Below are 25,866 nucleotides of genomic sequence, written 5' to 3'. Positions count from 1 at the left end.
CCTCACCCAAAGTATTTTAGTGGCATTTTGTGAAATTGTAGAGATCTCACTGAGGAACAGACATTTTCAGGTTCTTGAAAAACAAATAAAACCCCCAAACGAGACGGTCTCCTTTCAGGTTTTAGAATACTGTTTAAAAATAAAAACAAAACTTTTTACAGATTTTCCTTATTCCTATTTCTATTATATAAATGCACCGACGATGGGTTCCTCGTTTCTTTCATTTCACCTGCAGCGAGAAGAGAAGTCTGGTTCAGTCTCCACGGTGTGAGAGTTCTGAGGTCCCAGAGTTTATACCAAACACCCCTCCCACTGGAGAAGTGACTGGGTTCATGCCTCTGGGCCCCCAAACTGCCACTGACTGCAGCTTCAGGTTGTTTCACAGATCAAGCAGTCACCTGACGGCAGGTTGAGCAGGATTCCTGTAAAAAGAAACCCAGGAGCATCAGTTCCCTCACTCCACTGGTGTTTCACCTGCTGTGAAGGTGTGAGTATGAAATCTCATCTTATGAAAGGGAAAAGAGACACTGGCTTTTTATTATTAAATTAATTAAATATAATTGATGGAGGGAACAAGGGTTTGCCATCAAAGGTTTGAACATGTTTGATAAGCTCAAAGCTCTACTTTTTTTTTTTTTTTTTTAATTTTTACATTTTTAGCTTTGGAATAAAATTCTTGATGTGTCTGGAAAGGTCAGCTCATGTGTGACGTGATGTTTTGTAAAATTAACAGTTACACATGTATTCCTTTATTCCTCCACCCTGTGGAGTCCAATTATTTCCATAAGCTCTTAGAGAAACATTCTCAATTTTTAGATTTCAAGTTAAAATGTCAGTCAGGAGCTGACTGCGTGGAAAACATATTTTCTCCAGTTTACGTGTTTTGAGTTCAGAATCAACAAGAATAAACGTGCATTTTGTGCATTTGAACAACTGGGCAATTTTTTAACAGTCGGTTGCAATAATATTTGCATTTCCATTCATAAAGTAAATAAATGTAAATGCTTGTGGCTGGAAGTCATCATGCAGACGGTCCATCTGGAGGAACCAGTCTATGAATTAAAATGATGCTGATTTCACTTTGACACAGAAGATATTGAGCCACTAACAATACAGCCTCAAACAAAACATCCACCAAGGTGGAAAATAATGACACGTTTCTACTTTGTTCCTGTTCTGAAGCTAATCTTTCAGGTGACTTAACTATATTTACAAACAAATATCTGTACTTTCTCCTCCTCACATTCTTCAAACTGACCTATTTTTGCTGGAACGTCTTCGAGGCTGATTCAGAGTTGTGCAAGGATCAAAAGCTGCTGACGGTAACATTTATTCATGCTGACGATCCCTAAAAAGGCGTTTACTGTTTCCGATTCGCTCAAAAATGCAGGAAGTAATAAATGGCGAGTGTCATTCGTAGAAACAACTTGTCTCAGTCAGTGTTCAAACACGTTTAGCTCATTTTTCACTATGAAGTCTCCAAACATTCTGTTGTGGAATTTTTATGAGATGGAGCCAAAGATGAGGAGTCAGGGTTTGTTTCAACCTGAAGTGTGACAGTCTAGCCCGACTTGTTCCATCCCATACCTCTCAGTTTGAAAGGAAGAAAATTTTCCATTTCACATTCAACTGAGGCAGCAGATTGAGGAAATGTTTTCTGGGAGAAGGAAAGCTTCATGTCATCTCATTGTCTAGTTGCTTTGCGTAGTTTCAGCGTCCATGGATGATCTGGACTTGCTGAGTCCGCACCTGTTCAGGTACAAGAAGAGGAACTTTGCTGTCAAAAACAATTTTTTTCCCAAACAACTTGATGCTCTCCTGGACCTTGAGATGAGACCGACCGATGTTTTCCTCATCACGTATCCCAAGTCAGGTTAGTTTAACCTTCATCTGTCACAGCTATTGAAAATGTGATCGATATCAAGTCTGAATGAATGAAACTGGAGAAAAACCCTGCAGGAACAATTTGGATGCAACAGATCCTGGTCCAAATCATGGATGCGGCCCACCCGGAGCAGGCAGAAGACGCCACCAACAGGAACAGAGTTCCCCTTCTGGAGTCGACGTTTCTGGATGACCCCAGCAGAGAAAGACCGGATCCTCGACTCTTTCGCACCCATCTGCCCCCAGACATGTTGCCTCGTGAAGTGAAAAACAAGAAACTGAAGGTTTATCTACAACCTGCAACGTTCGGAGACTGATGAACTGAAAAATCCACTGCTGGATTCACAGTCACATGCTCAGTGCTGTAACAGGCGTGTCTCCGTGTCTCCTGTCAGATCGTGTACGTCTGGAGGAACCCAAAGGATGTCTTGGTGTCTTTTTATCATTTCTCCTTCAGCTGGGTTTTCCTGGAATCTCCAGAGAGCTTTGAGACTTTCTTTCAGCAGTTCCTGGATGGTGATGGTAAGTCAGGAATCTCCTCCTGCAAGTTTTTAGTCTGAATTTTAGAACACAGAGGAGGATGCTGCGTCTTTCATCCACAGTGTTCAAAGAAAAGATGAGTCTGTGCTTCTCTCAACAGTTTACATGGGATCCTGGTTCGATCACATCAGAGATTTCTTCTCAGCGCAAGACGAACTCTGCATCCACTTCGTCAAGTACGAGGACATGCTCCAGGTAGTCAGAGCTAACGTTCCCTCACGCACCGTTTGCCTCACAGCAGGATACTGATGGAAGTGTGCTTGACAGGACTTCAGAGGAGAGGTTGTGAAGCTTTGTGCCTTCCTGGGAAAAGATTTGAGCGATGAAGCTATCAATCACATTGTTGAGATGTCCACCTTTGAAAACATGAAGACCAATCCCAAAGCAAACTACAAGGATTTAGTGGAAACGCATGTCTACGTCAAGGAAACCATGCGTAAAGGTGTGTTCCTGGTTCTCTGTGCTGTTTAAACTGATCAAGAAGATCCAGTCCGTCTGGGAATGAATGAGCAGCAGGAAAAATGGGATATTTATGAGTTTTTGTGTTGAAACAGGCGTAGCAGGCGACTGGAAGAACTACTTCACGGTGGCCCAGAATCAGCGGTTTGACCGAGTGCTCAAAGAAAAGATGAGCGACCTTCCCCTCAGCTTCACCTGGGAGCTGGAACCGCCGCTCCTCTGAACCTCGGATCACTGTTTTTCAAGTTTTTCACAAGATTTTCAGCTGTTCAGTAAATTTCTGAATCTTAAGGAGAGACTATTTTTAAACTAAAAGTGTATTTCCTTATATTTTCTTCATAAGAAAATATTATCATCATATAATATTATCATGATAGTGTGATTACCTTAATGAGTAAAAAAATGTCTTTGACAGAGTCCAACGCAAAGAGCGTGGAGCCCTTCACACCTGGGAAAAGAAAGACAACATCACAATCCTGAAGTTAAAGTCAACTTTCAGAGAAAAGACAGAATTCTGAGATTAAAGTCATATTTCCAAGTCAAAAGTCAGTACCAATATTTTTTAAGACATGTTTTTTTGTGCACTGCCTTACTCTCCCCTGTAGATTCCCCCTCACACTCAATATTGCAAATTGTCATTTTATCTGTCTCCTTTGTTCAATCAACTTTTCATTTTTAATGTCTTATTATAGTTGCAGATTTCTGATTTCAGTTATACTCTGTAGAAGACGGCGTTTCAAGAATTTTCAGTGCTGAAAAACTATTTTTACGATGGTCTGAAAAGGAATTTAATCTAAAGGCAGATCAAACCTCTATTATCATGGTTTTGTGCTCTTTTTCTATTGTAAATGTTGGGAAATGTAGCAGATATTTCCCCTGTTTTTTTCACTTCTTGGTGTTTTTTTTTTTCTTGTGGGTTCTGGTTGCCAGTCTGTCTGAAACAGAGCAGACAGTTGACCTTCCCTTCCCTTATTCAATCCGTTTCTAGAAATTCATGCTTTATTCAAACTCCCACCACACGGGGGCAGTGCAGGCCTGGTTAGTGGTTTGGCAGCAACTCAGTATCTCCCCATCCTTCTGCTCCCTCTCTTCATCAGGGCTGAAATAAATACTGTTTCTCTTACAAAAACCGACTTTCGCCTGCTGGCCTCCAGCACTGAGTTTGGATAAAATACATTAAGAAATAAAAAGAAAGAAATTCCTATTCTTGAAGCATCACTTTTTCCTTCATACCTAATAGAAATCCAAGTATTGTTTCTGGTTGAATAAAGGAAATTTCCTGAGATAAACGTCTCATCTCCACACAGAACAAAACTTCATCACACACAGATGCATCTTAAAATGAAACACTTAAATCTCTGCGCTTCTCCTGTGTGTGTTCCACCAAAGACTTCCTCCACAGCACTTTTTATTTTCCTTTGCTACTGTACTATAATTGGACAATAACAATATTTCGTCTGTGTTTTATTTCATGTCATAAAGATAGTTTTTCCTTTATTATGTTTCTGTTGGATTTCTGCTTCGCCTTTATATGACTAAAGTTCCCATAAACACACATTGGAGGAGTGATTTCAGGAAAGGTCATTTTAAAAACACAACTTCAGCTGCTCCAGTGTCATCAGGATTATCTTTATGTGAATGCTGACACATTACATTAAACAAACACTAAACAGATATACAGTATTAATTTTATAAAAAGGTGCAATATTGATTCACAGACCAGAAAAACTATATGAACGAATCCTTCAGAGGAATCACTTCCATCCCATTATGGAGTAAGAATCCAGATTTTAATATTTATTTATGACAATAAATGAAATGGGCAGTGTTAATAAATTCTTTTGCAAACAAACGTTAATGTTCGACAGCCTCTTGACTGTAATCCATTGGAAATTTTCCAATCCATAGAATATTAATTGTGATTTTATTCCTGCCTCTGTTGCAAGTGTCTCTATTTTGAATTATTAAGTGTTGCAAAGCCATTAAAATTTCATAACTGCGCACGAGAGACAAAAAAAAAAAAAAAAAAGACCCTTCTTTCTCCTAAAACTCGGCCTGTATCCACCGCTTCCTGCCCCCCAGCAACAAGTTTATTGCCCCCTCTCCCCCCCCGTCTCCTCCTTACAGTTCGGCTGCTGAATCAACAGCATTGCTGCCAGGTTGTCATGGCGACTGATGTTCGGCCGCCGTGTCGCGCACCCAATCCCGGCTGGACGTCCGGTCGAGGCCTGCGGCCGGGGCCATGGTCGCCGCGGCGTCCGCCCTGGCAGCAGCGAGGGTCGCATGGTGTCGCAGTGGGATTGTTTCGGGGGGACGCTGCGTGGAGTGTGTGTGTGTGTGTGTGTGTGTGTGTTTCATGGCTGTTAGATACTTCATAAACACAAGTCACTTTTTTCTCATGTCGTTCAAACCTTTAAACCGCTTTGAAGAAACGCTCACTGTTAAAGTTAAAGAAACAAATATGGATCCAAACCTTGGAAAGTGAATTGAAAACACATCACTCATCTTTCTAGTGTTTCAGTTTCAGTCTGCTCGTAGTTCGCATTCTTGCCTCACGGCGAAACTGTCCCGTTTGTGTTTGGGGGGATCTCTGACATCCTTCCCCGGTTCACTAACAAGTGTTGGAGTTTAAAGGAACAAGTGCCTGAAGGTGTTAGACGTAATGTTCAGACTCACCTTCAGCCGACTGGGACCGGCTCCAGGATCCTGCAAGGCTAAAATTAGATTCATTATAAAATACGTGGATGACATTGAAATATTGTCAAATAACAGATTGATTACAACAACTGGATTTAGACTTTAGACTTGAACTTTTGTTTGATCTCAGTTGGTTTCTGCTCTACTAAAGTCCTTATCTTACAACAAACAGCCGTTTCTCTTGTAGGTCTAAAAACTCTGAATCTGAATCTGTGAGTTACAGCTTCTGCGCCAGACATGGTGGCAACTGGTGAAGCTGAAGCCTCCGCTCCTCTGGCCCTCCGGGGCAGCAGCGTGAAAGGGAAAGCCAGAGAGGAGAGTCGGAGGCCGGGCCAGCCAGCGCAGCAGTGGGGGCTCCCATCAGTCTCTCCACACTTCTGCTGTCACGGCTTTTGTTCGGGCCACATTACTCACCGGAGAGGCCTCGCCTCCCAGGTAACTGTACTGCTGACTGGTGCTGCTGCAGGAGGACAGCCCGGTGTGCTGCATTCCAGGAGAGGAAGGTTTAACTGCAGGACATCAGCTGTGAGAACGGACTACCTGTGTGAATTTGGGAGTTTTTTCTCGAGAAACATGAAGCCAGTTTTAATAATGTGTTGCATTATGCATGTTTTTGCAACGTCACCCGGACAGCAAGACTTTGATTTGTGTAGCAGTCATGTTGTTGTCTTTTCTAGTAACATCACTGATCCGTCAGCTCCAGTCTCAGTGTTGTGTTTTATCCACCACTCAAAACACTGATTCAAATTCACAAGGAGCTTCATGGCTTGGTGGCCAGATTGGAGCTTCTTGCTGGCCAGTTTTGGCCCACGGGCCTTATGTTTGATACCTCTGACCTATAATCACACTGGTAGAACCACAAACTTTAAAATCCTTAACTTATTCATACTGCTGATGTTTTACAGAAGGGTTTCAGTCTGTATTTCAGGTTATTTGCAGTTTGACGTCGAGTGGGTGACACGGCGTTGTTCATAAAAATCCAAACTAAGAAGCAGTATTGATAATCCTCCATCTTGAATCTTCAAGGAACACAATATAAAGGATATATTGATGAAATGCATGGCTGTATCACATGTTATGGATCAACACTATTGTTATCATGAAACATCTGTGTGAGTTTCTGTTTGTGAAGTCGTACCGTCTTTGTGAACAATAATCAATATGTCAACCAGAGGAGCTGAAAAACACCAGAAGAAGAAGAAGTTTCACCTGTAAAACAGCAGCAGTTTAACCGCTATTGGTTTTGTCCCTGTACGTTGTTGATACACAACGTCAGGTTATTGGCCTCTGATTGATTGATTGGTTGTGTTGTGTGAATTTGATTAAATTGAGCCAACTGTCATTTACCGTTGCCATATAGCAAAAACTAGAATTTCTCCTCCAAAACATGTTATCTCCTTTCTCTTGTTCAGCACATTAAATTTATTCTGATCAGACTTGAACGATGGTCAGTAAAAGATACATCACTACAAAAATGAAATTCAAACGGTTTATCTGTACAGGCAACAACAACAACAAAAAAGTTAGAACACAACCTGGTATTACTGACATACTTTAACACAAAATAAAAAGAAATAAATGAAGACTTAGAGGAACATGTTCCCTTGTATCCGGGCAGTGACGAGCAAAGACAGGATCAACGTTGCTTAAAATGATCCAGTGTTCGTTCGGCTCTGAACATCAACTTGTTTCTCAGTTTTGTGTTCCTCGGAGGAGAAAAGTTTGAGTTCCCTCCTCGCCGTCGCTGTCTGTCTCTGGTGAAGAGATGCGGCATAATAACAGGGTGCAGATTTGATTTCGGTCGTCATCTCTTGTTTACCTGAATCCTCCACAGACCGAGGATGGATTTTAACAACGTTGTGTCTTCTGCTTTCTTTCACACGTTTCCATTTGCTTTCCCTCCGACTATTCAAATTTACAGCTCGCCCCCCGGAGTCATGGCATACACGGAAAACCCAAACCTCAATAAACAGGAAGGTAGCATGTGGAACGTTTTTGCAGGAGTCACGCTGTGATTTTTAAATGTTCTTTTTGGTAGTTCTAAATGTTTTGGCATTTACTCGGTAATTATCTATGCTTTAAACCTCATCAACTCTCAGCAAAATTTGATTGTTTACCACATTTTGATCTTTGAAGACACTTACCAATCATTTCCAAACAATTGTCTCTTTTCCTCAAAGCACAAACTTTTACGCCTTTTCTCCGCGTCGAAGACAGTTTTTACGCTGTACTGTTCGGTAAGGTATTCTAATCTGCGGTAAAGTTAAGTTCAGGCAAAACCAAGCGTTCTCTCTTTGTACAGATGATCTCATAGACGGAGAGAGAGAGAGAGCGAAACGCTTGCGGACACGAGTGCAGCTCCACCACCTCTCCCTCTTCCTGTGTGCAGCTTTGTGTGAAATCAAAGGCCCTGAGCAAAGAGACATGGGCCTTAATTGTTGTGCTTTATCAGGGGGATAAAGGCGGGATGGGCAGCAATTTAGGATGCCTTTATGATGGTACAAAGTGTGACAGACTGACGGAGAGATAATTGGCAGAGAGGGGAAAGGAGGATGGGATGAAAGAGGGGAAGGATGGAGAGATGAGGAGAAGAGGGCATGCGGATGAAGGGGCGTTTGATCGGCGGAGAGGAGCAGAGGACGGGAGACGCCGCGAAACCAAACTCCACCAGATGAAGCAGCTCCTCCAGTTGAAACCATCCAGCTTGTTTTGCGGGAGAGAAAATTAGTCCCCCGTCAATAACTTCACAACCCGCAAACGAGCAGTTTCTTAAATCCAACAATAAAATAGTTATTAAAGCTCCAGAATCGCTGGATCGTCGTCGTTCTGCCAGCATGTGCAAAGCGTCACACCTCTCTAAAACCCCCGCTCTGATTTATTCAGCAATCATGTGAGTGAACTTTTTTCCATGTTACATAGCATTTAAATATTTAATTTCTGAACTGGTTAATTACCAGATACAATGTTAGCTTTGATGCTCAGACGTTTGCAGTGCAGCCATTTAATGTCTGTCCTCGACATTTTGAAGGATTTCCCGAATTTAAATGTTTGCAGAGTTAAGAGTGGGTTGTTTGCCGGGGTTTTATATGGTGTTTTAAGGCTTTGTTTAGTGTCAGGGTACACTGGCTGCTTAGCTTCCCTGCACTCCACAGCTTGTTAATGTGACAGGATAATGTTGGCCTCCTTCTATTACATCTGAACTAATGTGTTTGTCTGATTACGCGGCGGCGATCCGCAGAATGTAAAACAAAAGCTTCGCATCATTTCCAATCTGTTCTCTACTCAACACGCTAATTACATTACTTAGACTTGATGCATGTTTTAATACGAGTCAGGAATGCTCAAAAAAATAAAATGAAATAAAGGGGAGGTGGGTGGGGGGGATCAAAAACCACAGAGTCGGTTTTATCGCTTTCTGTTCTGCTCCATGAAAGAGACATTAGTTCAGTGGTTGGGTTGAAACGCTGCATGTTACTCTGTCATCGCCACAAATCACACACGACTCCCTCTCATCATAGTTCACACACACTGACTGCCGCCCCGAGTCCCCCGTCCCTCTCCTCTGCTCTCCACCCCTGACATGAATATATGAGTGTTTTTATGTGTGCAGTGAAAAGGCGTCGCTGAGTTAAGTGGCCTTGTTGTATTCTGCCCGGGCCCTAACGGCCTCTGCTGGGGCGGAGAGGGGGGGTGGCGGCGGCGGCGGGGGTGGATGAAGGAGAGGCCTGCAGCACCATGCCTAATCAGCCTTTCTCGCCAGGGTCAAGACTTTCTGTCTGGGTCCGCGGTGCTCCCTGCCACCGAGGTACTCGCCCATTCAGGCGCACAATGTCCCTGTCAGTCCCGACAACACTTCCTGCCTCCGCTGGCTCCAGCCCTCGCAGGGATACACAATATTTCACAGCTCCCAACAATGGCCTGTCTGCCTGCACCCACCATATGGTTACTATGGGCCACAATATTGACACACATCACTAATTATTCAAAGACCAGAGAGAGAGAGAGAGAGGAAGAGAGGGCTGAAGAAGGCATCCACTGGTCTGGTTTCTCTCTGAAATTATAACAAGAAAAGGCTCCAGGTTATAACTTCACCACATTTATCTTCCTGTTATGTCTTCAAGAATCAGATTCTCTCTCTAAATAAAACCCAATTTAGACTCTCATTTCAATTCCGATTGAAATCAAAGCGTAACGATGACCGATACGAGTGCAAGACACAAGAAAAATGACAACGCACCGTTAAAAAAAGAGAAAACTTTTTGCGAGAAACACTAATTACGTTATTATAGCTCTTTTAATGTTACTATTTTTGTAAGTACAAACACAGCTGCTGTAAATTAGAAAGATCATTAAAAATTCACAGTTTCGCGGAGAAGAAAACGTTCCGGGCGTGAGTCAGATAATGTGTGGAAGCTCCACATCAACACTTTCACCGCGATAATGCCAACAAATGTAAATATACGATGTTAGTCTAAATTGCACTCGAGAGGGAAATAAACTCCTACATTTATACGGCGAATGTGGATTAGAATTTGTTTGAAATTCCATCTGAATGAATGGTTTTATGTGTGAGGAGCGCTTGAGAGGATGCGCTCCATATTGAGCGTGTTTTGTGGGAGCCGGAGGACATCTGCGCCGCGGTCTGCAGGAATCCAGGACGCCTCCGTCCGGCGTATGTCCTCTCTCATTCGCTCAAAAGCTTCTTCATCAGGCAGGAAACGACAGAAACGCAACCTTTTGGTGATATAACCTTTGACCTCTGACAGGATGCGGAGGACACCGCCGTCCCGGGTCTTGTGTGTCCTCCAGCGTACGGGAAGCTGAAACAGTCCTTCCTGCTTCAGCCTCACTCTGGAGAATCAGCTAATTACCTGTTGTTTGCTCTACTGTGAAATTGTTCTCCGATTGCTTAATTGAGCTCCAGTGGCTGCTGCGGTGTGTTATTACGGCGCTGAGTGTTATCTGAGAAACTGCAACGCAAAAACTTTTTTTTTTTTTTTTTTCGCCATCACAACCTTGGCAGGAGGGAAAGTTGTTTTCAGATAAATAAAGAAATCATAAAGTCTTAAATTGGTTTCAGATGCAGCCGTTTCTGAAGTCTGTATTTCGGCTTTTTTTTGTTGACGAACTGCAGTTTTCAAAGATGTGGCTTCAGATCAGGTGGTGCTGGCCAGCAAATGTAAACTGCGCCAACTGATGATATGCCCCTAAAAATCAAAAGTTTTCATCCATCCATTCCAGATATGTCCAAACACGCACACACAAAATATAGATAGAAAAATTATATACACACACATACAAAAGTAAAACCGAGACATTCACACTTACATAGAAATAAAATTACAGCACATATATCTAGTTTAACATGTTCAAAGAGGGATAGGAAATAAAATTTGTTTAATCCTACGACTTCTATAATAGTCAATAATCACATTTTATGATAGGTTCTTGAGCTTTATGCAAAATATTGAACATTTTAAAGATAAATTTTACAAATATTACATTAAAGGTGCCGTAGGCAGGATTACCTTCGCAAGATGGCGATTTGAAACCCGGAGTCCCCACCTCGGGGTGCCGAGCAGGGCCGGCAGTGTCACGGCCGCCTGCGCCGGCGGGTTGATTCACCTGTGACCTTTTCACGGCGGGCCTGGGGTCAAAGCCTTTTTTTTAAGAATTACAGTAGAAACAGACAGTGTCCTCCTTTAGATGATGTTATGGCTAACGAGGCAGGTAAGTATGCGGGCCTGGACTTCCTCATGCGCGTTCACGAGAAGCAGAGCTTTGAAGCGCCGCCCCTTGACCAGTCAGGATAGAGCCTCAGGGGCTCTTCTGATTGGTCAAACATACCGGGAGCGGTCGAGAATCCTTTTCAGCTCAGAACAGAGACAGATGGAAACACTGCGCCCTGGCGGTAGTGCAATTATACTACACTCCTAAAGGATTATCAATGGATACTCTAACATTTAATCCAAAGAAAACAGAAAAATTAGCATTGACTAGCAAAATCCTGCCTACACCGCCTTTAATTCCCATATATACGGTACGTTCATTCAGACAGTGAAAATCACCCAATGGAATTAATTAGTATGTAGAATCATACAGTATCACAATAAACATGAAGCAGCTGATTCCCTCTGTTCATGTTTTGAAGTGTGATTGATGAAGAAAAGACAAAAGAAAATGTTTCCACTCCAGATCCGCCACTTTTTGACTTCACAGACACTAATCCTGAAGGTGAAGCCGTTCACTCACTCACCTCACTTCCTCACTTCCAGCCACACCCCAGACTTTTCACATCACTCCACACACACTATGTGCTTAAATGTATGTTTCTTCGTGTTCCACTCTTTAAACGGAGAGAACACACTTATGCACTGAAAGTCGCCTACCATTACACTTTCTGTCTGTATTAATTTTGTTTTCTTCTGCGTTACCTGCTGGTGGAAGGTTCCATCCTGAAGTGGTGAAAGGTGTGGCAGAGGACTGATTGCCAGAGACCCTGATGAGCTGAACCACGTCAGAGAACAGTATGACTGGACTTTGTTGTAAATTTACATTTCATACAATTACTGAGGTAATTGGGTAATTTTGTTTGAATGAACTCATTCTGTTGTACTGTGTCTGTGTTTTCTCTGTTTATTAGAGAGCTAATACTGCTGTCTGTGCTACCATCAGTTGTTGAATGTATTGGCTGGGTGTAATGGCAGTTCTGTTGCTACTGAAAATCTCTACAAACCTCAGTTCTAAAATATTAATGCTGAGTCTAGATTGTGATTGCTCAGTTGGGGAATAAAGCCTCAAATAAAATTTATCTCGTGTCTACTTCAGTCATTTCATGAAAATTGTTTTTTTCTCATTGTTTTTGTATTGTTGGGATCCCCAAACAGGTTTTCCATTCCCTGCCTTCACAGCAATCATGAATAGAAAGCTATGATTGTGGATTCTAATGATTCATGAATGAATGTGACTAGTAAAAGAACATTTTTTCATGTTAAAGGAATACTCTGAAGATTTTGGACCCACGCCCTATCCCTATCATTGACAAAGTGAGATAAGCTCATAAGTACCTTTTTTGTGTCTGTGCGTCCAGTGGCTGTATCCCAGCTGTTAGCATCGTAGTTAGCTTAGCTCAATTGCTGGAGGCGAAGAGGAGACAGAGCTGGACTGATGAAAGTGGACAAAATACTCCTTCCAGTGGTCCAGGGGATGGCATATTAGCACGTGAAGTAAATCCGAATAGTTATAAAACATTTTAAAAGAGGTGTTTTCTTTTCAATCTGTTAAAATAACATTTTGATACACACAGACCTGCGCATGCGCAGTGCTCCGCGGAAGGATATACCGGAGCACAGCAGTAGAAGCATAGACTTGGCCGCTGTGCGCCGGCATATCCTTCCGTGGAGCACTATGCTTGTACAGATCTGTGTGTATAAAAACATTATTTTTACGGATTGAAAAGAAAACACGTCTTTTAAAATGTTTTATAACCATTCAGATTTACTTCACGTGCTAATACGCCGTCCCCTGGACCACTGTAAAGAGTTTTTTGTCCACTTTCGTCAGTCCGCCTCTGACTCTTATTCACCTCCAGCAATTGAGCTAAGCTAACTATGATGCTAACCGCTGGAATCCAGCCACTGGACGCACAGACACAAAAAAGGTATTTATGAGCTTGTCTCAATTTGTCAATAACACGGAAAGGGCGTGTCTCCAAAATCTTCGGAGTATTCCTTTAAAACTGCAACTAAAAGTGAGGCGTTAGTTACCTCTGAAGGATCTTTGTGTTATTTTCCAATTTATTCAACCAGACTTAATTGGTGCACATCTGTATTACTGTGGTGACGCTGTGATGGAAAGCTGAGCTGTGAGCGCGTCAGGCGTGAGGACGACGTCCAATTATCAGAATGTAGTAATTGAAAACACAACTTTCGAAAAATTGCTTCCAAAGTGAAATTTTCTAAAAATGCTCCGACGTGGAAACAAGGGAAAATACAACTTTCTGGAAACTCCTGCGCAGCCGTAGTAAAGAGCTCTCCTGCTCAGACGGACAATAGCAGAAATGTTTTCCACCAGAGTGTCATGACTCCCAGTCCAGATTCTCCTGGATCTGGTAGCTCTTCTGTCCATACAAATGTCTGTGTACTCGCCATTGTTAATGTTTACAGCATATTGTTCTCTGCACGGTGTGGTTTCATGAGAAAAACAAACAGCAGCACCCACTAGTGGCCCAAAATGAAAACTACATCCATTCTCAGCATGTCTGCCATATCTATAGAAACCATTTTCAAAAGGTTGCTGTGTAAATGCAGAGCGATGTCAAGGAAAATAGCAACATAGGTGTTGTCAGTGTAGTAAAAGAGCTAAATCTCAGTGACTAATGAGCCTTCTCAATTAGAAGTATTATGTGTGTTGCTAATGTCAGCTAATGTCTCCATGATAGCACAGACGTAAGCTTGAATCTACTTTGACATGATGACCCGTGTTTTTTCCGCACTCCATCCCAGCGTCGGCCGTCACATACGTCCCGGTATGTCCGAGGCCGGCTGCCCCCTGAGTGGTGGGAATATCCTCCTGTGCAGCAGGCCATGACAGGCCCATGTTGGGACCGGCCCCAGCGCTCCACTCCACAGAGCAACTGATTGACAGCCCTCACTGGGGGAGGCGGGATTCCTCATGCGTCTGTCAACACGTCGCCGGAGATGAAGACGCGGTGTGAAGGACTGCGGGCGCCGCCGTCCCCCCCCCCCCCCCCCCCCCCCCCCCCCCCCCCCCGCTCCTCTCCTCCACCGCCCTGAGCAGCACAGCAAGGTAAAGTTAGCTTGCTGGCTGAGGGTGAAGGTTGCCGCAGGCCCAGATGTTCCCGAGGTTCCCGGTCCCTCTCCCGGCTCGCTGGGATGTGCTGTGCCACATCTGTCTGGGCAGAGGTGTGCCATATTGCCTCCCATCTGCCACATGGCACGACTCGCATTCACACAGAAGCAGAGGCGCGCACATGCGGCATGCCCAGAAACTGCCCATTTTAACCAGGGCCATAAATGGCGTAATTCATGGGTGTGAAACAGCGGGTTTTTAAGAGCGCTCGGAGGAATGGAGCGGAGCTGGAACCTTTGGCAGCTGACGGACAGATTTTCTGTTCCTGGTAGCCGCATGAAACCCTGTGAACTGCAGACTGAACGCACCGAGACCGAGCGGCAGAGAAGAGCTTCTGGTTCCGAAAAATGAGAGCCGGACCGCTTCTGTCCCGCGCCGTCTTCTCCTCTGAATCTCCCCGTCCTGCTGCAGCTCGCCATCTGGATTCTCTGTCTCTCTTCCTGTCTCGCTTCTGTCCTCTTTCTGAGCCAGGGGGGCCGTACCAAAGTGAATGTCACCCCTGTCCCAATGTTACTTAAGGGAAATTGACTTCTTAGCCTCGGCTCTGTCAGCAGCCATATGCTGATGTTTTCATATTCCAGAGAAATGAGGAGAGGGAGTCGTAAAGACTGCTAAAGTCAGAATTACAGCCCTGGCTACCATTGGCGAGGAGAGGGAAAGGCCCCTTCTGTCACACCACGAGCGCCGTTAAAGCCCCGGTCCCTCAGTTCGACGCCGTGAGCTTCTGAAGCATCACATTAACGACGGCGTTTCAGTGAAAGTTGCATTTTTTTTTTTTCCTTAATATGTTGCTCCTCTGGCGTGCGACTGGGTCTTACTCGTGGATTGTGGGGCGGCATGTTCCCCGTCCTTTTCTTATTAAACATTCACGGCCTGGTGGAGGGCGCGGCGCGGCGAGGCTCAGTCGCTCTGCTGATCGTGGTTTTAGGAGACATCGCTGCCTTCCTCTGCACGCACTGCCGAGCTATAGGCAGCGATTCCAGCTTATCTATATTTCATGCTTTTATCTGCTCTCAGCATTTAATTAGGCTGTTAGCAGCTCGTTAAATTCTATTGGGAGCAAACTTTTACCTCGTTGCGAAGTTGTGCTGATGTTGAGCTTTTCCAGGCGGGGTGGGGGTGGGGTGGGGGGTGGGGGTGGGGGTCTTTTCACTACCTTGCATCCACCGTGTCATGAGTTATTATTGAGTTGCGTGGTGCTGGTTGGTGGCTGGTTTAGTGCCTCGTATCTTTCGGCGAGAAGACCCCGTTTTGAAATGTCTTTGTCCTTCGCGAGACAGATGGAAACATAAATAGTTCGTCAAGAAGCCAGAAGCTCCAGTTTACATCCCGTCACACCGCCGGGGGGGGGGACTCCGGCGTTTCAACCCGGCGACTTCAAAACCGCACAAGTTTGAGCAGGAACAGATTTAGTACCTATGAATAAGATTCCCGTGGAGTAATTCATCACTATTAAGCTATTAACTGACGAATGCACCGCCTTCCGAGGAAAAACATCTGGCTCTTTAGCTTGTAAATGTCCCATATGTTCAACATTTAGCATCACCTGTACCTGACGACTGGTGCAGGACAGGTAAGAAATTTATTTCACAGTGAAACAAGATGTACTATATATTTTTCAAACAGCACCAAACAAGACTGAAAATCAAGAAACCATGTTGTTTCTTTATGCTACATGACTAAGCATACAAAGCTGCTCAATTCACTACTGTATATTATTATGCTTTATTTATAAATAAAGAAGTTCTTACTTTTGATAGGGCAAGATTAGAGTCTTACTTTGCTTCCTTCAGACTTGGGGTGTGAAACTTTGCAGCAGCAGCAGCCAGTGGACCCGGCTGTCCCACGTACGCCAGCCGGGGCGGTTACGTAAGCGCACGGCGTTTGAAAACGGCGGCGGCCGGTCACTTCGATATGGCTTGTTGCTGATAATCGGCGGCGTGGTGTGGTGCGGCGTGCGGCTGACAGATGCCTGCTCCAGCTGGTACGGGGGGGGTTTATCGCCCGGTTGGAACGCGGGTCCTCACACCCCTCCACTGTGCTGGCCACCGTCGCCGTGTTTAATGAGTCACGAATTGCCTGTTTGTCTTCTGCTCCCTGCTGTTTCTGCACTCCCCTTTCCAGAACAATCCCTGAAACACATGCTGCTGCGCTCCGCAGAGCAGCCAGACAGGCAGCCCGAGCCAAACTGTTGTAAAGAACAAAGTTGTCATTTTTTATTTCTTCCCTTTTTTGTCATTTTTTTTTTCTTCTTCTTGGGCGTTCATCTAAGAGAGGGATGAGTTGTTCTGTAATAAAGCTGCCTTTTTAGATGCTGCGCCTGACCTCGCCAATATGGCTACCCCGAGAAACCAGTGCCCATTTGAAGCCCCTGACAAACACATAAATGGCTCTATAATTGGGCCGCTTTGTTGTGCGAGGCGCGCGCTCGTCTGAAAGTGCTGTTCAACACTTTGTGGTAAATGGAGTTACATTACGACAACACATGGCAGTTGCTAAAGGAGCGGAAACTGGCACGCTGATAAGACATAAGCAGGTGGCGTGAACACAAAAATGGTTTGTTTTAAGTCAGTCGAAAAAAAAAAACCAACAACACACAATTTGAAAAAAGAAACTTTTTCTGCGACAACTAAGCAGATCACAAACCAATCTTCAGGCCAGCGACGGAGCTCTGTGACTCGGCGAGAGAAGAAGGGTCCGCCTCGGAGTCCAAGTAAACACACAGAGACGCTTGGATGACCATCAAATGGAGCGGCGCAATCACACGAGCGCGCTCACAGAAGGGGTGTTTTTGTCGCCAGTGTTAGGGGATGTTCTGCAAGCTGCCCGGAGCTTTGCCTTAATCTCACCTGTTTAATCTGCAAGGTTGGGCGACAACTTCTGTTGCAGGAACAGGTGGCTGAAACAACTGCTGCCGGACAAACTTGGAGAAAGAGTTGATTAAAGCCCGATCTGATTATTTTTTTTCCGATGCATACTAATTGGAAATATAAACTTTAGTTGCACTGGGGTGGTGTGCAAGAGTGACTCGTTCCTTTTGCTGCTGCAGTTAAACTTACCTGTGTCACGTGCACACGCGCGCGCAGGCACGCACACAGACACTCCGATGGCCAGAAGAAGTGGGAACTCTCCGCGGCGTCTTGGCAGCGTCCGGATTCGGCCCAGTGCCGTGAAATCCTCATTCTGCAGGGCGGCTCTTTGTGGCCGACTCCGGGTTCTCGGAGTGGCATTCTTCTCATTGTACAGGTCACTGAGACAGAGGCGGCCAGCCTGAAAAGATCCTCGACGGGGGGAAACAATGGCTTAAGGCAGCCCGTAAATGTCTCCTGTTCAGCTCCGGCCCATTGACTCCCGGCCTCCCCGCCAAGCAGGGCCCTGTCAGACCAGCCTCTCGCTCTAACAGCTTAATTAGCAGAAAGAACAACAATGTCCCAGCCTGTTTCGACTGAAATAAAAACAAGAAAAGACCCGAAAGCCGCTCTCTCCGCCTCTCATTGTTCCCGTACGGCCCGAGATAACAGAGCTCTGACTTTTCTGTTCAACTTAATACAAATAAAACAACATTCCTGCACTGTTCCGTGAGGAGCATGACGACCGGCTGATGGAGGCTGGAAGGGGGAGACCCCGGCTGTCTTCGGTCTGAGACGGGAGCTTCTGATTTACTACGAGGCTCTTGTGCTGATTTATCTGCGCCTGAGTTTGAGGATGTTTCCGTAAAATTGTGGAGGGAGATTCTACGTTCACATCAGAAAGCCGCGTGGCTGAAGGCTGAAGGTGATTTCCATTTGTCACGATGATGGTGATGGAGGTGATGATAATGCAGTTTGCATTGTGATGATAATCGGAGCTCCTGGCGTCACAGAGGGACTGTGGACGGAGACGTCGCACTGGTGGCCTCCACGCCGGCTTTGAACCTTCTCCTGCCCTCTGATGTCGGACTGACCAATGGATTGTCTGTATTTGACTGAAACACAGCCAGTCGCTCACTTTGCCCTCCTACATGCATGTTTCTGTCAATCATCCTGTTTGTTTTCTTCCTTTTGCCTTCATTTAGAATCTATCTGTGATATTTAGCATTGACTCAGATGCTGACAGACCCAGTCTTCTTCACACACACACACACACACACACACACACACACACACACACACACACACACACAGCACATCTCTGGCCTGTCCTCAGTTAGCACAGGCCTCAGGCATGCCTTCATACCTCTACATTTTATTTTTTTTTTATCTGCCTCACCCATTAATCTCCCTGTCTGCTTCTGAACCATCTTTCCATATCTCCCCGCTGTCACTCTTTGTTTCCTTTCTTTTATCTGCGGTTCACATCAAACACTGGCACCAGATTGATTCTCATGTGAACAAGGCTGCGGTGGGGGGCCAGGGACCTCTTCAGGGGCTTTGAAGATCCTTCCCATCCCATGTCACCGCCTGAGCACACACACAAACACACACACACACACACACACACACACACACAACCTCATACCTAACTCCCACCCGTGTCCCCTGCAGTAGAAAAACTTTAACTGTCAGTGCAGTCGTTATTTCTTTCCGAGCCAGTTTTCAACATGTGCAAGCGTCCTTAGTTCCTAAAAGTTCAATTCCTATTGTCTTCTAATATTTCCATGAAATAAATATGGAAATTATTTACTGCAGCATCAAGCGTCCTTGAGAAGATGCACGAGGAGTTCCCACTGCCTCCGTGAATGCAGCTCTGGAAGGAAGCTTTGTTTTCTTTTTTTTTTTTTTATTACATTTTCGTCAGTGTTTCTTCATCCTCTAACTTCAGTTGATACACACTGATCATGTCTGTATTAATGCCAGTAGACGTAAATGCATGATTCGACTTGAAGTTGTGAAATGTTTCCAACTGAATTCACTTACAGGAAGAACAAGCTTTCCAGGTTTTTTTAACGATGCTCCAGTGAAGACAGCTAAATTATCCTTTTGCAGATTGTGACTGGAAGCATCATTAGTCAGGTACAACCTGACAGCTGTCAAAGTTTGATTGTGTACATTATTCACGTGGGAGTGGCAGCTGACGCTACAGAACTCCAGTCCTGACCTGTGTTTTAAACTGACGTGGTGTACTGAATACATCCTGTACACAAAAATCAACTGCTGGATGGCTTCGGTATCAGTCCGCTTGAGGAGAGTCGGCAGCGCCTCTAATACTCCTGCTCACGTTGTCGACTGCTGTGCTCATGTAAGTAGAAAATGCAACAACTCTGAACTGAAAATGTTTCCTTAATGTGATAGAAATATGCAGAAAAACCTAAAATAAAACTGAAGATTACCATTTAGTTTGTTTATCCTGTATCGTTATAGGTTATGGTTTTATTTTTTCCAGCCAATATTTTTGTCATAATCTGAATCATTGTGTTTGTCATTATTTAATTTGGGACATTTTGAAGTTATTTTTGTTCCTTTGATTGCTAAAGAGATACTATTCCAGTGATCAATTATGTTCAGTAACTGTAAAGAAGGCAGAATTTATGTCTTCATCTTGCATTTTGTTTTGACTTTTGTAAACATTAGTGTGAAGACAGACACTGTAAACCTGCATTGACTGTATCTAATATCTAAAAGCTTAATTTTTTCTTGCTCCAGGAATCAAAATTGGAAACTTTTTTTTTTATTCAACTTGTTCCTTTTTTTTTTTTTTAACACAGATAGTTAAATTGTCATCCATTAGTACAGTTTTCAGTCTTAAAAGATAATTTTTTACATCAATTTAATGAAGTGAGGCTGACCCAAAATGTGCCTGACAACAGGTTTTCTTCTGCAGACGACGAATGAATGGTATGCAGCCTCATTTTGCATTATCCCAGTGGATGATTTGAGCAACCAGATTTACGAAGTAACCTGCTCGCTTGCATTTCTGCAGTTTGAGCATCAATGGAGTCTCTGGACTTGGTGAACCCGTACCTGTTCAGGCACAAGCGGAGAAACTTTCTGACAGGTGGCAACATGCTACCCAGCGACATCGACGCTCTCCTGGACTTCGAGATCCGCCCCACGGACATCTTCATCATCACATACCCAAAGTCAGGTCGGCTCCTTGTGTTGCTTTCAGTTTTTCTCCTTTACATTTGAAACATTAAGAAGTGGAAGGCAGATGAAACTGTTAACAGTTAATGTCAGTATTGATCCAGCTAAGATTTGAATCGGGGTTTTTCTTTCTGTGACGACTATGCCGTGATTTCTTCGCTCTGAAGGCACGGCGTGGATGCAGCAGATCCTGGTGGGGATCATGGACGCTGCCCATCCGGAACGGGCGGAAGATGCAGACAACAGGGCTCGAGTTCCCTTCATAGAGGAGAGAGCCAAAGACGATCCTTGCCGGGAGAGGCCAGATCCTCGGTTTTTCGGCACACATCTGCCGCCTGATATGCTTCCTCTTGGAGTCAGAGAAAAGCAAGTGAAGGTTGTAATATCATACAGTTTTAAATACATATTGAAGCATGTACTGTGAATATTTAATTCAAATCCAAAACACCAAATTCACAAAACTGAAGCCTTTGCGCCTTCTTCTGTCAGATTGTGTACGTTTGGAGGAACCCCAAGGACGTGCTGGTGTCTTTGTACCACTTTGCTCAGAGCTGGGTTTTTCTGGAGACGCCTCGCAGCTTCGAGGATTTCTTTCAGCAGTTCCTGGACGGCGATGGTAGGTTCAGGTAGCTGACCGGGTCAAATGGATATCTGTGTGGAATATATGCAGGACAAGTATTTTGATCCTCTTTATGTAGTTTAGCTGGAAGCTATCGCTTTAGCTTGTTGGTTGCTTTATTCACTTTGTGTTGCAATCAGTCAATTTGTAGAAATTCAGCTTAGTTGTTCTAAGTTAGTTTCTTCGGAAGATACAACAAATCTTCAGAAAAAAAAGATCAGACTCTACAGAGAAGAAGTTGGAGTGCTTCTGACATACAGTTCATTTCTTTGACAGTGTACATGGGATCATGGTTCGACCACCTCAGAGAATATATCTCTGCACGAGACCAACTGAACATCCACTTCGTGAACTACGAGAGCATGTTGAAGGTGGTGAATCATCTTTGTTTTCTCCAAGAGCAATACATGCTGCACATAGATCAGAGTTTTCAACTGAGAGATAACAGGAAAGATTCTGTCTAAAAGATTACACATTTTTTGGAAATATTTAAAAACATCTATGCCTGACAGGACCTCAAAGGGGAAGTTCTGAAGATTTGTGCTTTCCTGGGGAGAGATTTGACGGATGAAGCCATCGATCACATCGTGGAAAAGTCCACCTTTACCAACATGAAGAGGAACCCCAAAGCAAACTACAAAGACCATGACGTGGACTACAAGCAGACCACCATGCGCAAAGGTTTGTTCCTGCACCGTTTCTCTACTGAAGAACAGCAAGCTCACCTCTCCGTGTGTTTTGTCTGTGCAGGCACGGCAGGTGAGTGGAAGAACTTCTTCACGGTGGCCCAGAATGAGCAGTTTGATCGACTCTTCCAAGAAAAAATGACCGGCTTTCCTTTGACCTGCGTTTGGGAAATCCAGCCATAGATCAAGACCCTCATTTCACTCCTCTCTTATCCAGTGTGACATTGTGAACTGGCCAGGCGTTTTCACTTGAAATGTTGTGTCACTGGGGTCTTCGGCAATAAACCACGCGTCTTCAGAGCATTTTAAAGTAAACGTAGAAATTTGAAGCGGCACTGCATTGCATGGAGCGATTTTCACCAAATAAAGTCTTCCTCTGAAAAAGTGAAATGTGAATTGATTCAAGCCAGCGAGTAATGTACAAACCTGATTTAAATTTCCCTGTGAAGCAACTTTTGAGGAATGAACTGTGACAAGAAGAAGACATATGCGCAGCAGAGGGGAGAAACAGACTGCCGGAGCAGTTAAATTAAACGATTTCTGCTTTGTGTTTGAATAATTGCATTATTTAAATGTATTCACGTTCAGATCTAGTATGGAGGAAAGTTGGAGGAGGGAGGAAATGAATAATCCGAGCAGGGCTTGGTGGAGGTGCAGGGGAAAAGAAAGAGCAACATATCACCACAGAGCGAAAACACGCTTTTCTATGGTTTCAGAGAACTGACCCTTGAATGCAAAGTAGAAATAAATATTCACTTAACAATAGAATTGGACAATAACTCACCATAACGGTGTGTGTGGAGCATCAGCGCAGTGTCTCTATTCCCAAGGTTTCATTTTCTGCCGCTGAGTTCAAGGTTGTGGCGGTTCGGAGGTGTTCAGTGAGTTTAACCATCATGGTTTTACGCATTCTGCTCTGCCGAGGCTTTGATGAGTCGTCAATAAATCCGCCGGAAACAAGTGATGTTGTGACTCTTTCTTTTCAGCTGGACGGTCAAGCATGAAGTTCAGCGTTGGGACAGCCTTGTGCCTCACTGCGCCAGTATTGTCAATTTCCTGACTGCGTGAAGACGGACGGCCCACATAACTTATTTTTTTAACAGCCGGGCCCTTTGAGGGAGTCCATGGCTGAACCATATTTAACCTTTCCGTGTCAGACCACCCGCCAGTGGCTGGGCCTCCGGCGGCCCATTCACCACCGCCGTGGCACCGACAAGCCAGCCGAATATGATATAGAGCCGGACGGCGGAGGAACCGCGCGATTTATTTCCCACAAAACCCAAACATCTTTAGAGGACGTGTTGTTCGCCGCATCACAAAGGCTCGGTGGGCCACAATGCCACGGCGGCGGCGTAAATTACCTCCGTGTTGAGGTGGCGGGGTTTATGTTAGAGAACGTCCAAGCCCTGCTCTTCCCATGATGAAAAAAAAAAAAAAAAAACACTTTTCCCTGGTTATATCACACACGGGGGTCCGGCTGGGAGCGCCGCAGAAGGCATGGGACACATCCGTGAGTGATCGGGGATGTTTACATCGAGAAGGTCAGGGGGAGAGTTTTATTTCATCACATCTGTGAGGAAAAATTAAACCCTGTACCACAGTCCAGCAATAAGACTAATCAGATAAACAAACATTTTACATTTTTATTTAATAAAGTTTGTTTAATTGCATTAATCTAACTAAAAATACAATTTGAAACTTGGTTGTGCTTAAAGACTGCCTATGCATTTCTGATCATGTGCTACTATTTAATTGTAGAAATGTACAGAAAAAGTGCCTTATATATGACTAACTAGCAGCATTGGGGGCATGTGTTTGACAGTGGATATGCTGCTAATGTGTGCGCATTAAGCAGAAAAATAAAGTATCTTTATTAATCATTAATTGCATGAAGTTAAAAACATTAGTTTGAAAATAGGAAATTGGAAGAAATGCAGATGTTACTAAACACGGTCCCTTTCAGGGGTTAATTAGAAGGTTATTCAGCCATATCATAGACAAGAAGAAAACACTCTGCTCTACATCTGAAATCTTCCTGTTGAGAAATATAAAATTCTTTAACCAGGAAAATTCCCAGAGATGTTTAATGAAGAGACAGAAGAGTGGCTCATGATCCGGGCTGCATGGAGAGAGACTCGGTCGGTGTTCAGGCCTCTTCTTCCTCGCTCGGCCGCCTCGACACGGCCTGGACCGACGCTCAGAGGTCCCTGATGATCAGAGAGCCGCTGGACAATCCCCAGAGGTTAATGATTACTCTGAGCCCGCGGTGGAGGAAGCCTGACCCCAAGCATGACACAGCAAGGCATCGGCGACCCCGAGGACCGCTGATGAATGAGCGACCGCCTCTCTCATTCCGCGGGAGACCAGGGGCAGAAAGATTGAAAAAGTGCGTCTCATAAACAAGCAAACAAAATCAATGGTTTGACTTTGTGCTGATCTTTCATGTCGTCCCTCCTCGTGCACGCTGGGAGAAAGATCCCACCAGGGGAAAGGCCGTAAAATACCACGGCGAGAAGAGAGGAAGTCCAGCAGAGAGAAAATGACAGAGCGATGCAGACTCGGCGTGCCAGAGGCCGCGGCTTTTCTCAGAGATGAACATTAATAATACGGCGAGTCACAATAGAAGCCCTGAGATCAGAGGGATCACCTCCATTGTCCCGCCATCTCCTACTGACACCGACCGCTCTGGCGAGGGAAGAATGAGAAGAATGGAGGAGCATAACCTGGCCGCTCACCACGCTGCTCTTTTTAAGATACATAAAGGGCCGCGGTGCTCCGCCATGCCCGTTTACGGCTCTTTGTGTCACCGTGTGATGCCCAGAGATGCTGAGGTAAAGTCCATGTTTCAGCAACACCGACAAACGAGGTCAGGAGACATGAAAGAAAACTTGACCGATTCAGAGTATGAGCATTCACTGCATTGTATTCTGGGGAGAAAAAAAAATAGTCAATAGCTCCACTAACATCCCACTAACATCTGAAGCCGTTTCAGCTTCAGGCAGTGGTTGCATTTGGTTAAAGAAAGCGATTTGCTTTTTGTTGCTTTTTCTCTGTGCAGTGTTCATTTTATGTGCAGATTATGTGCATTCCAACCATCACTTAGCGCACAACAAAAGCGCTGTGATAAACTCGCGAACTTTTAAAACAAGCCTATAATTAGATATATGCGAAGGAAAGTGGTGGTTTGGTGTCAAAAAGGTATAAATATTGGCAGACTTGAACATATCTTCCATGTGTAAAAATATTATATGAAGATTTATTGTCGTTACAGGCGCACACATGTATAGAAGCAATCTTGGCGTGGTTTATAATGCACTAATCTAATGTGTCAAAATAGCCCAATAAAGCATTTGTTGAAATATAGCTGACTGCATAAAATTTGATGACAACCCAAATAAAAACTCTCATTATGCTCAACTGCCCCTTTCATACAATTCATGATTTTATTATCGCTGATGCATCATTGTGTTTTAGCTGCTGGAGCTTATTTTAACCAGAACATACAGAGTCAGATGCCAGCGCTCTGAACATGTCGGGGCTTTTCGATGCATCGAGAGCAATTTGAAGCAAGTTGTTAAAAGATCACAGGAAAACAAAATGGTCAAGATCTGCGACCGCCAGCGCCGAGGCTCGGCGGAGCTCGGCGCTGCCGCTGGACACAGTGAAAGGTGGTCCGGTGTCGACGGGGCAGAGGTTCAGCGGCTGACCGGGGGAATCCCTTCGGTCATTAATCATCAGGCTGGACAGCCGCGGACACGCCGCTCCGAGGTGGACGGGTCCGGGACGCTGGACGACAACACGTCCTTGACCTTATCTGTGATTTCGTCAGCTTTAGATTGACATGATTTCAGCTGCTCACGCTGTTTTTAGTGCTTTGGATTGCCGTATTTCCTTGGTTTTATGATTGTTGCATGTTCTGTTCACATATTTCCATTGAGTGAATTGATGGATTAGATGCTGACTTGAGAAAGTTCTTTCTCCTGCTGACAGACATCTGGATGACAGAGAGCAACATCCCAATTTAGCTTTTCAGGAGTTATTGGCTTCT

General features: G+C 44.4%; 2 protein-coding genes across 3 annotated transcripts; both read left to right on the top strand.

Annotated features, from left to right (window-relative positions):
* Window positions 1-1,671: 1,671 nt before the first annotated feature.
* On the top strand, window positions 1,672-4,044 carry LOC115399541 (amine sulfotransferase-like). Its single transcript, XM_030106967.1, has 6 exons — window positions 1,672-1,873; window positions 1,960-2,168; window positions 2,280-2,406; window positions 2,525-2,619; window positions 2,692-2,866; window positions 2,979-4,044. Exons 1-6 carry the CDS (start codon window positions 1,720-1,722, stop codon window positions 3,104-3,106), a joined length of 888 nt encoding a protein of 295 aa, XP_029962827.1. The 5' UTR covers window positions 1,672-1,719; the 3' UTR covers window positions 3,107-4,044.
* Window positions 4,045-19,591: 15,547 nt separating this feature from the next.
* Window positions 19,592-22,183, top strand: LOC115399649 (amine sulfotransferase-like). 2 transcript variants are annotated; one of them, XM_030107162.1, is made up of 8 exons: window positions 19,592-19,668; window positions 20,350-20,514; window positions 20,681-20,889; window positions 21,003-21,129; window positions 21,409-21,503; window positions 21,645-21,813; window positions 21,883-21,891; window positions 22,036-22,183. In XM_030107162.1, the coding sequence occupies exons 2-8, from the start codon at window positions 20,361-20,363 to the stop codon at window positions 22,038-22,040; spliced, it is 768 nt and encodes a 255-aa protein (XP_029963022.1). In that variant the 5' UTR covers window positions 19,592-19,668; window positions 20,350-20,360; the 3' UTR covers window positions 22,041-22,183. The 2 variants fall into 2 exon arrangements, with proteins under 2 accessions (XP_029963022.1, XP_029963021.1); XM_030107161.1 differs by having other exon boundaries at window positions 21,883-22,183.
* The last annotated feature ends 3,683 nt before the right edge of the window (window positions 22,184-25,866 follow it).

This window comes from Salarias fasciatus, chromosome 13, assembly GCF_902148845.1.
Source record: "Salarias fasciatus chromosome 13, fSalaFa1.1, whole genome shotgun sequence".
NCBI classification, from domain to species: Eukaryota; Metazoa; Chordata; class Actinopteri; order Blenniiformes; family Blenniidae; genus Salarias; species Salarias fasciatus.
The sequence above is the reverse complement of the archived record's forward strand: the minus strand, read 5'-3'. Positions and strand labels throughout refer to the sequence as shown.